This window comes from Astyanax mexicanus, chromosome 11, assembly GCF_023375975.1.
Source record: "Astyanax mexicanus isolate ESR-SI-001 chromosome 11, AstMex3_surface, whole genome shotgun sequence".
In the NCBI taxonomy this organism is placed as follows: Eukaryota; Metazoa; Chordata; class Actinopteri; order Characiformes; family Acestrorhamphidae; genus Astyanax; species Astyanax mexicanus.
In genome coordinates this window covers 3,777,816-3,792,036 of record NC_064418.1, presented here as the reverse complement: position 1 = coordinate 3,792,036, position 14,221 = coordinate 3,777,816, and the positions used below count along the sequence as shown (strand labels likewise).

The 14,221-nt window shown below is 36.0% G+C and overlaps 2 protein-coding genes across 4 annotated transcripts in view; one reads left to right on the top strand and one right to left on the bottom strand.

The window, feature by feature from the left end:
• The window catches only part of itgbl1 (integrin, beta-like 1), a 90,518-nt gene extending 89,832 nt beyond the window's left edge, over positions 1-686 (top strand). Inside the window, exon 11 of the mRNA XM_022680630.2 lies at positions 217-686. Within this exon, the coding sequence (XP_022536351.2) occupies positions 217-305 (89 nt within the window). The 3' untranslated portion in view covers positions 306-686. The remainder of the gene's footprint in view (positions 1-216) is intronic.
• A 1,117-nt stretch (positions 687-1,803) lies between these two features.
• The window catches only part of fgf14 (fibroblast growth factor 14), a 202,934-nt gene continuing 190,516 nt past the window's right edge, over positions 1,804-14,221 (bottom strand). For all 3 annotated transcript variants that reach the window (XM_022680632.2, XM_022680633.2, XM_022680631.2), the window contains exons 4-5: positions 10,354-10,552; positions 1,804-6,891 (exon numbers count right to left, since the gene is read on the bottom strand). In XM_022680632.2, coding sequence (XP_022536353.1) covers positions 6,746-6,891; positions 10,354-10,552 — 345 coding nt within the window. In that variant the 3' untranslated portion in view covers positions 1,804-6,745. The remainder of the gene's footprint in view (positions 6,892-10,353; positions 10,553-14,221) is intronic.

The window sequence follows — 14,221 nt, the reverse complement described above, 5'->3', positions numbered from 1 at the left end:
TTGCCCCAGGAAAGGAAGAGCAAGAGTTTTCTCTGTTGTACTGGATAATTTCATCAGAGTTACCAGCCTCAGAAACCACAGATAAGAGCACCTAAATGCTTCTTCACAGAGTATTTGGATTGTTTTTAGATCACTTTTAAGTCACTACATGATTCCTTATGTTTTCCTTCACAGTCTTCAGTCTTCTATTAACTCAATTTCTCTTCTTAATTCCAGGGAACGGCGTTTGTAACTGTGGGACCTGCGAGTGCTGGGACGGCTGGACAGGAAACGCCTGTGAAATCTGGGAGGGAGAGGAGTATTAGCGTGGACTGACACTTTCTAAAGACGATTTTATAAGATTTTATCATGACAGAAAAAGGGGCTGCTGCTCAAATTCATGGGGATGGGGATGTGAATGTTACGACCAAAGAGAAGCACTCTGAACCTGGAACATATATTTCTGGAACATGTTTCACTTATATATATATATATTTCACAGTATATAACAGAATTCATTGTACCGGTTACAAATTTTCTTTATTAAAACCATATTTTTTCCCCCCTTTTTTGTATGCGGGACACGCTGGTTTGTAGACACAATATCTTGTAATCCTTTATTTATATATATATATATATATATATATATATATATATATATATGTTCTCTAATACAGCTATATTAAACAGTATGTATGAAAAATAAATGTTTATTGGAATGCTTAAATAGTTGCAGAGAACACCACACAGCAGGAAGGTGCAGGTAGTAAATGGGCAGGATCCAAAATATATATATATATATGATATAATAATGATATAATATATATATATATATATATATATATATATATATATATATATATATATATATATATATATATATTATCATTATTATATCATATGCGACTCATATGAGACACATTGTTTAGTATTATTGAGTATATGTCATATTACATATAATTGTATGTGTGTTTAATATTGATCTGAGGTGAGTATTTGACCCTGTTATATGATTCTTAAAAGAAATACTTTGTTTGCTTTAGTCGTAGTAAAAGTTCAATGCATTAAAACTAAAACAATATATAAAGAAATATAAAAAAATATTTAAACCTTGAACTCAGGTGAATGAAACCACAAGCTTTTATTATTCCCTTTTTGATAGATAAGATAATAGAAGTTTAAACGTGTGAAAGTGTGACTCAAGGATTTGAAAATCTGTGAAATCAGTGCAAATGGAAACCAGTCAAAATGTTATATATATATATATATATATATATATATATATATATATATATATATATATATATATATATATATTATATATATAATATAATATTATATAAATATATTATATTATATTATATTATATTATATTATATTATATTATAAGTAACTCTTAAAAAATTCTGTTCAAATAAGGTGGAGTGGTGCATTTTTGCAGATGTATGATGCTTTGCAATAAAAAATATATATATGTGACATACATTGGAAATATACTTTGAAAATGATTTATCCATATCCATGGGTGATATTATTACGTAAGTTGATAATTGTAGTAGAGAAAAAAAATTAATGTGAGGAAAAATGTGCATGTGTAAATGTCCTTGGATGTCCTTCACGCATTTAAAGAATTTCACTAAACAAACAGAAAAAAATATATAATAATAAAATAAAAATGAAGTTCTGCTTTGTTGGCTAACCCATGCTGTTCGGTATCAGCCAATGACAGTTCAGCTCCTCAGAAAACATCAAAAGGACGGGGTGCAATAATATACTGCACTTAGTATTGCATTTAGTATAAGTTTCTTACTGACATTACAGTACACCTTTATATAAATATTTTATTCAATATGTTGTATCTGTGTATACAACCAACACAAACTGTACAGTGCAGACAAACTCTTTGCATATATGTATGTAAAATTAGCAGTACATACCAACATTTCTTGATACACATAGCCTACAACATGCAGTTCTTAAATGCCATCCTCTTCCCATGCAACAGATGAAACAGATGAAACAGTGGTCCAACTGAAGATGATACGGAAAAATTCAAATATAAAAAACGAAATAAATAGAAACGACAGAAACAACAGAAAGAAACGGATTTGTTCGATGATAGCTCCTGTTGACGAATAGGAATCAAGAATCGAGAATCGAGAATTAAAATCAACAACACACGACCTGCATGGAACAGGACCGACTCTGAAACATCAGCAAGAGAAAACGAACAAAATAATATATAAAATAAAGACAGACAGACAGACAGACAGACAAACAGACTAAAAGACAGAAAGACAAAAACAAAGATGTACACATTTACTCACCAGTCTTATACAAAAATAAATTCAACCTTCATATAAACCAGTCAACTGGTTCTCGCAGGGCCAGTTAGCCCAGCATGTAGAGTTCATTGGAGAGAATGATGATTAAAAGTGTTTTTTTTTTATATATATGTAAAAGTGGGACACCAGCCCTCAACTGGATTCCAAAATGGGTTTAAGCTCCTTGTCCTGTAATAGTACTGTACTGCATGTCATTCTAGCATTAAAGTAGCTTTATACAGACAAATATGTAAGACTAACTAATGTGCTTTAACTGCTTTAACACGTCCTAATAACAAACTAGCTCATAATCCCCATAAACTCCAGAAAATAGAATAGAAAGTCTTCGAACGAGGCCTCAAATATATATTCGCAGTAGATTTAGCAGCCCAGCTTCAGCTTACAGAACAACATTCGAAATCGTGTTCGTCAGAAAAACACGACGGAAATTCGGTAATAAGCAAGACAGGCTTCATAACAAATGGGATGGGATGATTGATAAGTGTCGGATAATAATAATAATAATTATAATAATCCTTGATAACAATTGGCAAATTGAAAGCGGAGATTAGACTAGATTATGATTCAGAACCAAAAAAAACAAAAGAAAACAAGTGCAATGATTCCAATCCAGAGTAAGATAAATAGAAATAGAAAGAGAAAGTATGAGAGAACTTTATATTATCATGCCCATTCAATGATGCTGACCTAAACAGAGACTAATGATCCATCCATTATATCCATTATGCTGTCCTCATACCATACTTTGGTCCTTAAGGGAAAAAAAAAACATGCAGGTGATTAATTCATAGGTACCCTTGTTAGTTTATTTTTTATATATTTTTTTAAAGTTTTTTTTTTTCGTTTGCTTTGTTTTATAAGAACAATATACAGTACTCTCATCATGACTGCACGACTGCAGTCGCAACCATCCAGGAGTTCCTGTACTAAAAAGGCAAAATCAATCATCGGTTGTTGATTAGTGCTGTTGATTAGTGATGAGAATGAATTTTAGTCACAGTGAGCAAAACTGAAAAAACTGAACTGGGCGGAGTGGACGAGCGAGCTTTTGTTGTATTAAAGTGCTGCCCACTGCACTTAACTGGTTGGAATTGGTGGTTCTGAATTCTTGGACATACAGAATATATTTATATATATATATATATATATATATATATATATATAGAGAGAGAGAGAGAGAGAGAGAGAGAGAAAGAGAGAGAGGAACTTTGGTAAAATTCAGGATTAACCTCAGAGTGGACTGAGAATTAGTGTAGAACTGTAGTTTGTATTGTATTGTGTGTTTTAGTGAATTGAATTAGATTGTATTGTAAGTATAAGCTACTGTTTGTGCATCTTTGTCTCTGTGTGCATCTGTATGTGTGTGTGTGTGTGTGTGTGTGTGTGTTTGCAGAGGTGGAAAGTAATGAATTACATTTACTCAAGTTACTGTAATTGAGTAGATTTTATGAGTAATTTGTATTTTTTTGAGTAGTTTTGAAAATAGGTAATTTTACTTTTACTCAAGTACATGTTAACAAAAGTAATTTACTTTGCTACATTAGAAAACTCCCAATTACTGAGTACAAAATAAAATGCTGGGAAAAAAAAAACAATTGTCTGTTAAACTAAAGAAATACAGTATATAGTCACCTATATGACCATAACTTTTTAACAGTAAAGAAAAAAAATTAATCATAGAAACCTATAACACTTGCTCTTGAAAATGTTTTATGGGGGGTCTGAACAAATACTGCCTCAAAGGTGCAAATTATTATGTGGAATAATAGTTCATTAAAAACAATTTAATTTATGATTTGTTTTACTTTTTTACATCAAATAATTAAAAGTAACTATGTAAATTTTACTCAAAGTACATTTTAAATTGAGTACTTTTTTACTTTTACTCGAGTAGAATTTTAGATGGGTACTTTTACTTTTACTCGAGTAGAGTTTTAGATGGGTACTTTTACTCGAGTACATTTATAGATGGGTACTTTTACTCGAGTACATTTATAGATGGGTACTTTTACTTTTACTCGAGTATATTTTTAGATGGGTACTTTTACTTTTACTTGAGTAAATTTTTAGATGGGTACTTTTACTTGTAAGTAGAATTTTAGCAAAGTAAAGGTACTTTTACTTAATTACAATTTTTCAGTACTTTTTCCACCTCTGTGTGTTTGTATCTCTGTGTGTGTTTGTATCTGTGTGTGTGTGTGTGTGTGTCAGAGAGAGAGAGAGATAGATAGAGAGATAGAAAGAGAAATTGTTTTCTCTGGGGAGGGCATGAGGCACCTTTAACCCAGCACAGACTGGGTACATGTTTTTGCATGCTGGGTTAGAGGTCATCACAGGCACACCATAGGCCAATATGAGCAGTACTGGACTCTGCATGCTGAGCTAGGAAAGAAAGTCTCCTTATTTAACTGTAGTATCTAGTCAATATTAAAAATCTATTTTTTTTAAGCTTTTTTTTTTTAATCGTATACAGTGAAAACATTTGTCATATATAATAATAATAAGCCATCTCTCGCTTTGCATCACACTGCAAGAACAGAACACAATACTAACCTTGCCCATGCTTTTTGCTGAACGGAAAGAGGATGCAGCCAACAGCAATGTCAACGTCGCCTACTTTTAAAAGTACCCGGCCACTTTAACACGCTGCCTCTGAGAGCAGATTTATCCTACGTTACGTTACGTTGCATTACGTTACGTTGCGTTACGTTACGTTGCTTTACGTTAAGGCGGCTGTTTTCCGCCTGGATCACCAGCCTGTAGACTGTAGCCCGGCTGTAGTAGCTCGGAGAGGAGATGGCGCACGAGGGACCGGAGGCCTACAAGGCCTATAGATGTTCCTAGAGCCTGCGCTCTAAACTAAAAGAGTAAAGATGTAAAGAAGAAAAATAGAACTCGGATTCCTCTCGTACTTTACTTTGGAGACTGGGCCTGGAGGCGCTTGCTAGCTCTCACATCTTCACATGTTCACTTATTCACTTATTCACTTGTTCACATGTTCACTCTGAAACTATTCAGTATCGATATGTTTAACGCCACGCACAACGGACGCTGCTCGAGCGAACGCTGGTGGAAATCACAAGTGCTTGGCCAGCCACCGCCACGTCTCCTTTTTTTTTGGGCACTAAAGTAAAAAAGAGGACGGGGATCAGGCACAGTGCCTGTGACAGCGACCACATCTGTGCTCCACAGTGTCTCTGTGGTGACAGGGTTTGGCTCACCAGTCCTCCTGAATGATTCCCTGCAAAACAAGCCGCCACCGGCCTGGCATCTCAGCCCTACACACGCACATCGATATATATATATATATATATATATATATATATACTTATATACTTATATATATATATCATAACAAATATATATATATATATATATAAGTATATATAAGTGTAGGGGTGCACCAAAAGAACTGTTAAGATGTGTGCACTCAAAATGCAAAATGAAAGTGAAAGTAGTAGAAAGTAGTAGAAAAAGGAAAGAGACGAACCAAATTAACTAAAAAATAAATAAATGAATAAATAAAAAAATCACACATATCCCCTGCTGTAGTGCTGTAGAACAACTCGACAAAAAAACAAAAAGGAATGAGAAAGAACGATAGAGACAGAGACACATAGAGAGAGAAAGCTTGATAAGATCGAGCAGGAGACACTGGAGGAGAAACAGACCCTATAAAAAAATCTGAGGACAGCGACGACAGTCCTGTGTTTTTCTTGCAGTTTCTCGCAGAAGTCCGTCTGTAGTCAGTGCGCATTATTTCCCCAGAGCGTAGCTGGTGTTCACTGTGTATAGAAAATAGATCTGAAATAGACACCGCCATCACAGGGCTCCAAAAAACACAAACAACTAAAAAAAAAAGACAAAATAAGAATTATAGTAATTATAAGAAGGAGAAGAAGAAGAAGAAGGATAGAGACGTCATCACACGATGCACCTGCAGCTGCTGTCCCTCTCAGTCCTTCAGTCTTTCAGTCTTAAAGTCTTTCAGTCTTTCATAGATTGTCACAGTCATAAGGAACAAAAATAAAATAGAGGGTGGGAGTTTATTGTGTTTTCTAGGGAAGCAGGAAAAAAGGCATTCCGTATCCGGTAGAGCATTTATTCATTCATTTATTTATTCATTCATTCCATGGTTGCGGGTTGATCCGCCGCTGCGTCCGGTCGGATCCTCCTCCTCAGCGCTACTCTTGGCCGCGGCTTCTGCGATCGATCTGCCGAGTGGAGGAAAAGAGTCAGAGGAGGAGGAGAAGGAGGAGGAGGCGCTGGAGAAGAAGAGGAAGAGGAAGAAGGAGAAGGAAGAGGAGGAGCTGGAGGAGGAGAAGAGGGGCTCGTCTGGACCGGATCCACAGACGAGACAGGGAGAGTCTCGCTCTCTCTCCGGGGTCAGGGGGGTCTCTGCCGTGGTCTCCGCGGCCGGGCTATGTGCTGGGCTTGCTGGCGGGCTTGCTGACTGGTTTGCCTCCGTTCATCACGGCCGGCTCGTTTGTGCTTTTACTCGGAGGCACGGCGGCCTTGGGCACTGACTCCCCGACGTCGTGCAACGATGGCTCCCGGTACATCGCGACTGCAAGAGAACAAAGAGAACAAAAGGACTTTCAGTTGTTCAGCGGTCATTCAGTTGTCCATAACCTGTACAATAGAGAATGGGGCAGGGTCCCTTTAAGAGAATGACATTCCTAGTTAGTAGCTAACAATCAGTGCAGCTCTCAGCCAATAGGATCACTGGAGTGATTAAGATTAAAGCTGTAGAGAGGCTTGAGCAACTAATTGCTTCAGTGCTCTGCTGCTAAAAAGACTGTACAGACCATTTGTTTAACGTTCCTCTCTCAAAAAACAAAGGCATTGCAACTATGATCTGAAGAGCACTGATTCGAATCCTGTTCATGTAGCTTGCCATCGGCTACCAGAGCCCTGAGAGAGCACAATTGGTCTTGCTCTCTCTGGGTGGGTACAGTAGATGGCACTCTCTCTTTCCCCTCATCACTCATAGGGTGATGTGGATCAGCACAAGGCTGCACCTGTGAGCTGATGTATCAGAACCGAGTAATTGGCCGTGTAAATTGTGGGGAAATAATGGAACAAAAAGTTACTTATTTAAGCATTACTGTTATATTATATTATATACAGCTCAAGATCTACTAAGAAAAGATGTGCTTTATTTGTATATTTTTTCACTCTGCCCTAACAATGTTTTTTAGATTTGGGTTGATAATTAACTTTTTGTATGGTCTAAATATTGACTGGATCTTCTTGAACAGCTTGTGTTAGTGCTAAATGATTGCAATGATCGTTAATAAAATTGTTTAAAAATAAATGATCTTCTGCAATCTGTGTGACTCAATAACTCAAGACGCTACAGTTTTAAGTGAGCACATCATATAAAAGTAATACTAATCCTGTTGAAACTGGTCTTTTAGTAATGCAACAACATAATCTTTCTTTTTTTATTTTTACCTGTTTTTTTTGCTTATATTATAATATCTCTAAAATAACTCTGCATCAACAATAATAAAGATTAGTTTAAGAATAATAAGTCGCACTCATGTCTCATAATGCTGTTTCGCTCTGGGCTAATTTTGTGGCAGTTTGGGGAAACTCTTAGCGATATTTAATCTCACAGATATTAGCATTAGCATAATTGTTATTAATATACGAATGCAAGCTATATAGAGCAGTAATGAGCCTGTAAATAACCAAAGCCCATAATAATAATAATAATAATAATAATGCCTGCTGTCACCACATCCGAACCGGCGCTCTCTCTGCTTGAGCTAGAAGACAGCGTTCATTAGGGCGGCTCAGACAGAGCCTGTGTGAGTTTGTCAAAGTTCAGGCAGGCTGTCAGAGAGTCTGCGGCTTATGCTAAGTTTCTGTACAGAAGGGAGGCCTGTTCTTCAGGGACACATTCGGCTGCTTATATAACCGAAACTCGGCTTCACCATGAACCCCAAAACCCCTCGTTCTACACCGAGCTGCTGCTGAGATCCTGAGATCCTCCCTCTTTATTATCTCAGGACCCACTCAAGACCTTCCTGCGTCTGAAGCCACATAATGAACACAAATCAGTCAGCAGTCCGTCTGCAGAACAGCAATAAAGAGTGGATATTTCTCACACCCAGACAGAACCGTCCTTCCTGATCCCTCACAAACCAGCACTGTAAATTATACACTGCAAAAAAATCAATCTTAGCAAGTGAAATTTTCTAAATTTGCAGGAAATATATTTTATTTTTTTCTGTGATAAGACTTTTTTTTTGTCTTACTAAGCATTGTGTTAGAGCAAGTGTTAGATTGTTTTGCTTATTTTAGGGATAATTATCTTAATCATTCTTACTTAGAATTTGTATCTTATTTTAAGTCATTTGAACCCAAAATAAGCACAATCAAGCAGCAATCAAGTTATTCGGATTCTCGTGTCCAAAAACAGGGACATTTTTGCTTGATTTAGGTGTTACTTCACTCATTTTGAGACTTTGCCATTGCTTTTTGTAAGAAATCTTACTAAGAAGAATTTGCTTACCCCATTGGCACATTTTTTTCTTCTTAATATACATATATTTGTCTTAATTTGCAGATATTTTGTCTAGTTTTTGCCAATGGATTTTTTGCAGTGTATGATTCTTACTTACACATTCTTACATAGAATTTCCACCATATTGTAAGTAATTTGAACTCAAAATAAGCACTAAAAGTCACCAGTTAATTTACTCTGATTCTTGTGTTCAAATTTAAGCCACAAAATAAGGAATTTTAGCTTGATTTGAGTTTTACTTTACTCATTTTGGGACTTTGTGATTGTGATTTGCTTACTGTATTTGTTTGCTTAATTTAGGCATTTACGTATCAATATACATTTATTTGGTCTAGTTTTGGCCAATGGAATTTTTGCAGTGTACAAGCCACCCATCATTACAAATTAAATATCAGACAGGGAATAAAGATCCACACACCAGCCTGAGCAGAAGCATGTCTTCATGGACTGAGAAAAGAATGGCATTTTATACTGTATATCGTCGCTGTCCAATGAAAAACAAGTATCTCCATTTTGGCCAGTTGTTAGTTTACTACATAATATGAACAGACAAACTGTCCCTTACACTGTAACAAAATTGCTTGATGAACGGACCAATAGAATTTCTCCAAAATGATCTGAAATAAACTCTTTTTACATTGACTTCCATTGAAAGTTTACAAGGTTTTTTCTCTCTCCTGTAAAGTTGCGGTTTTGGAGATGTTGGACAGCAACGATATACAGCTCTGAAAAAAATTGAGAGACCACTTCGGTTTCTGAATCCGTTTCTCTGATTTTGCTATTTATAGGTTTATGTTTGAGTAAAATGAACATTGTTTTTTCATTTGATAAACTACGGACAACATTTCTCCCAAATTCCAAATAATAATATTGTCATTTAGAGCATTTATTTGCAGAAAATGAGAAATGGCTGAAATAACAAAAAAGATGCAGAACTTTTAGACCTCAAAATATTATTTGGTGGAATAACCCTGTTTTTTAATCACAGTTTTCATGCATCTTGGCATCATGTTCTCCTCCACCAGTCTTACACACTGCTTTTGGGTAACTTTATGCTGCTTTACTCCTGGTGCAAAAATTCAAGCAGTTCAGTTTGGTGGTTTGATGGCTTCTGATCATCCATCTTCCTCTTGATTATATTCCAGAGGTTTTCAATTTGGTCAAATCAAAGAAACTCTTCATTTCTATTAATATATAACATACGATCAGTATATCAGTATATCTATTAGCTGCTGAGGAAAACTATTGAATAATCAGTCAAATGTGACAGTCTGAGACTTACACTGATAGAAATTCCTCTAAAGTGAGCTGAGAAGAATCCAAAGTACCTAACCTTTGGCTCATTATCAGAAACGCTCTGCATTGTTTAAAGAACATTAAGTGAAAGTATTGCCTCCTGTGAGCTAATGCGCCTCATTATGATTCCTCAGTGTATGAGTGAACTGCCAGCAAACCCTCCCCTGAGTTCAGCACAGGACCCAGAGCGATCATTACCTTCTAATGGCTTGGGCAGGAAGTGAGCAGCTGGTTTGGTTTTCTTCACACGGTTGCCCTTCATGGCCTGGCCCTCTTTATTGAGGCCCAGAAACCAGGCTCTCCCTGACTCCTGCTGTCTGTACAACATGGACGAGTAGATCACGTAGTAGTTCTCAAATACAGACTCTTTAAACTTGCACTCCGCCGTAAAGAGTTCCTGCAGGAGGGGAGAAGAAAGAGAGGACAGTGGTCAGAATTCTCCTTTTAAACCATTATTTTAATATACTTTTATTACAGAAAACTACACTTCATTTGCTTCACAATAAACTAATTAATGAATGAAGCTCAAATTATATAGCGCCTTCTAGAAACCCAAGGATGCTTTACAGTTTACAGGCTTTACACACAACCATTCATACTGAGCATTCATCATCCACACACCAGTGAGAAGCAGCAGCCAATAGCGCACAGCGTACTCTTAACCGAAAACAACTACCACCTGGTGGAAAGTAATAGTGTTTTGCATCACAATGATATTAAAACATTTCTCATACATTTTTTAGAACATTATACAGTGAATAGCCCAATTAGAGTAATGTTCTTACGCATATAATGGCAAGAACTGCTCAAATAAGTAAAAACAAAAAAAAATTATTTAAGAAATGAAGGGCAGTCAATCTGAAAAGAAGAATTTCGCGATCTTTGAAAATATTCTCAACTGCAGTCACCGCAAAGACCATCAAAAACATAATGATGGAACTGGCACTCAGCAGGACAGACCCAGAAAAGAAAAAGCAAGGGTTCCCTCTGTTGTACAGGATAAGTTAATCAGAGTTACCAGCCTTAGAAACCACAAGTTAACAGCTTCCCAGATAAAAGTTTACAACTTTTTTGTAGAAAAGTTTCTACATGATTTCTACATGTGTTCCTGCGTAATCTGGATGACTTCTGTTATAATTTACAAAGTATAAATCCAAATAAAAACACTACATGAGAAGGTGTGTCCAAACTTTTGACTGGTACTCTGCTTGACATTGTAATCATCTAAAAATCACTGATAACTAAAATATTATTTTGTTTTTTTTTTAATAAAAGTAGCACTAAAATGCTGCTGAACAGTAACTATATTCCTGTATATCCTTTCTCCATTCCTTGTCTGTTAAAAAAGCTAGTCTCAGATTTTATGAAGGAAGAGCTAATATGAAAAGCTGTGATTAAGCTGATCTTTAAGCCCTAAAAGAAATGATATAACTCATCCTCTCCTTGTCTGCCAGCCAAATATAAAACTCCCTATAAGAGATGTTCTTGTTTTAATTAAATCGGCAGATTCGAGAGCTGGAGTCTCATCCTATCAGCAGGAGCTCAGCACCTGCTCAAATTATGAGTTTCAGACATCTTATAACATCTCAATGACTCTACTAAACACAAAAATAGAAAGAAAGATGTCGGAAGGATGAAATTATATGCTTTCTTGATGTTAAAATTATTATAATTAATGATAATGTCACTTATATAAGACTTTCATGACCTTTAAAGATATTTATGAAGGCTTATTTTCAGGTAATAACAAGAATAAGGCCAATATATAAATATATAACTCTGGAAAAAATAAGAGATCACTTAATGATGATGTTTTTCCTTGATTTTACCAAATTTAAAACCTCTGGAATATAATCAAAAGGAAGATGGATGACCACAAGCCATAAAACCAATCTGAACTGCTTGAATATTTGCACCAGGAGTAAAGCAGAATAAAGTTATCCAAAAGCAGTGTGTAAGACTGGTGGAGAAGACCATGCTCTCAAACAAGTATCTCTAAAACAGTAGCTTTACAGGAGAAGGATTAAACCGTATTAAATTTCAATGGAAGTCAATGTAAAAAGAGTTCATTTTAGGTCAATTTAAAGACTTTTCATTGGTCCATTCATCAACAAATTTGGGCACAGTGTAAGGGGAAATTTGTGTGTTCAAATTATGTAGAAAACTAAAAGTCGACAAAATAAAGATATTCAGTTTTCATTGGACAGCAATGATATACTCTATACGATGTGTATATATAAGGAAGGGGCCCAAGAACAGATCCCTGTGGTATACTAGATCTAACAGCGTTATCACAGGATTATGAGAGCCAGTTTTTTAATCAAGTTTTTATTGAAAGTTTTATAGATGTCAGGAGCTGGAACAGGGAGAGGACGCAGAGGCGGACGCAAGTGCGAGTTACATTTATTAACATACATAAAAGAAAAACAAGAAACAGATCAGAGAAAACACGGGGATCACGAAACCTGACTGACGTCAACAACGCACAATCACGGACGAAGGTAACCAGTAGAGGGGGACTATTTATACCAACGGACACAGACTAGAAACAGGAAACACCTGGGAAGAGAGGGCGGAGCTACAAAACAGGTAGGCCACAGGGGAGGAGACACAGGATAAACACAAGGAGAGTAAATAAACAGACGAAATACATGAAAACGTGACAATAGACACCTTACCCACAACCATTTCTCCCCACCCAACCACCACAAGTATACACAATATATACATAAAATAGACATAGTCTAGTACTAGGAAATAATATTGGTAAAATAAGGATCTTCACATCTTAAATTCCGTTCAATCATATACTCATTATTATAACTAGAAGATAATTAAAGTAAAGGATATCTAAAAAGAAATGTAACCAGTGTGTAACAGAAAGCGAATGGGGTTGAAGCCAGAGTTGAAAAATATTTTTTTAGTGGCTGTCAGATCAGCCAAGAAAACTTTCTGTACTCTTTTTGCCATAGGAAATGTAGAACTATCAAATAAAAAAGATGCAAAGACGTTTTTTTTGGAAAATGTGTAGCAGTTAAAAAAGAGAGAATTTGAATTACCTTATTCCAGAAAGTATGCATAAAAGTACCTAAAATATTATTATTACAGAAAGTACAGTAGGGATGGGTGGCTAATCCCATCAGGTATATTTCTGTGGGGTTATATACATTTTATGAGAGCCAGTGGTTATGTATGATGATCACCAACAACATAAGACCACAATACAGAAAGGCCTGGGCCAGTAATGCCAGCAAAACACAATTTAGAAATGAAAAGATTGTGACTAATAGTATTGCTGGCTGCTATTAGACATAGAAAAATCAATATATTAGAAATTAAGCTGTCAGTAGAGAGCAGCAAATCAGTCACTGCTTTAACAAAGGCAGGCTCTGTACCCTGTAGTGTTTAAGGATGCTGAGGTGAAATTCCATCCGAATTGAAAAGGCTGAAGAGGCTGTCTTTAGGAAAGCTGACACTTTGCTGGAGTAAGCCTTTTTAAAAGTTTGCATGGGTTTAAGTCGGCTGGTTGTTAAGTTCGATTTGTGTAGGAGTCTTAACCCTTAAAATTGACACTCTTAAATAAAAAGTCCCCACTTTTTTTGTATTATTTTACCAAGACTTCTAGACTTACAGGTAATTTCATCATCAGCATTCATTCCTTTTACCTGCAAGTAGCAGCCAGTGTTTAAATATGAATGCTCTAATGGAAAACGGAGGTGATAAGAGGTGCCCTTTTGTTGCTTAAAAGCTTAGTTATATATTTAAAGTCCTTACTTCAAATGCTGACGTAAAGATACCACTGATTTATGTTCCTCCAGCTCAAAGATATGCAAGTGGTCATTTATACTACTTTAGCCTACTTACTCTCCTAGCCCTGCCTTGCATTACTGCCTATTACTCTTAGAAAAAATATTTTGCTCAAATTTGATGTTGGATTTCTCAGGAGATGGATTTGTGCATCTCACTTAGGGATCATTTATAGAGATCCACTTGGTCACAGACATTTTCCCTAAAATTTCCCAGGAGAAATAGCATTAGACAAATATTAGGCATAAGAAACTTCGGA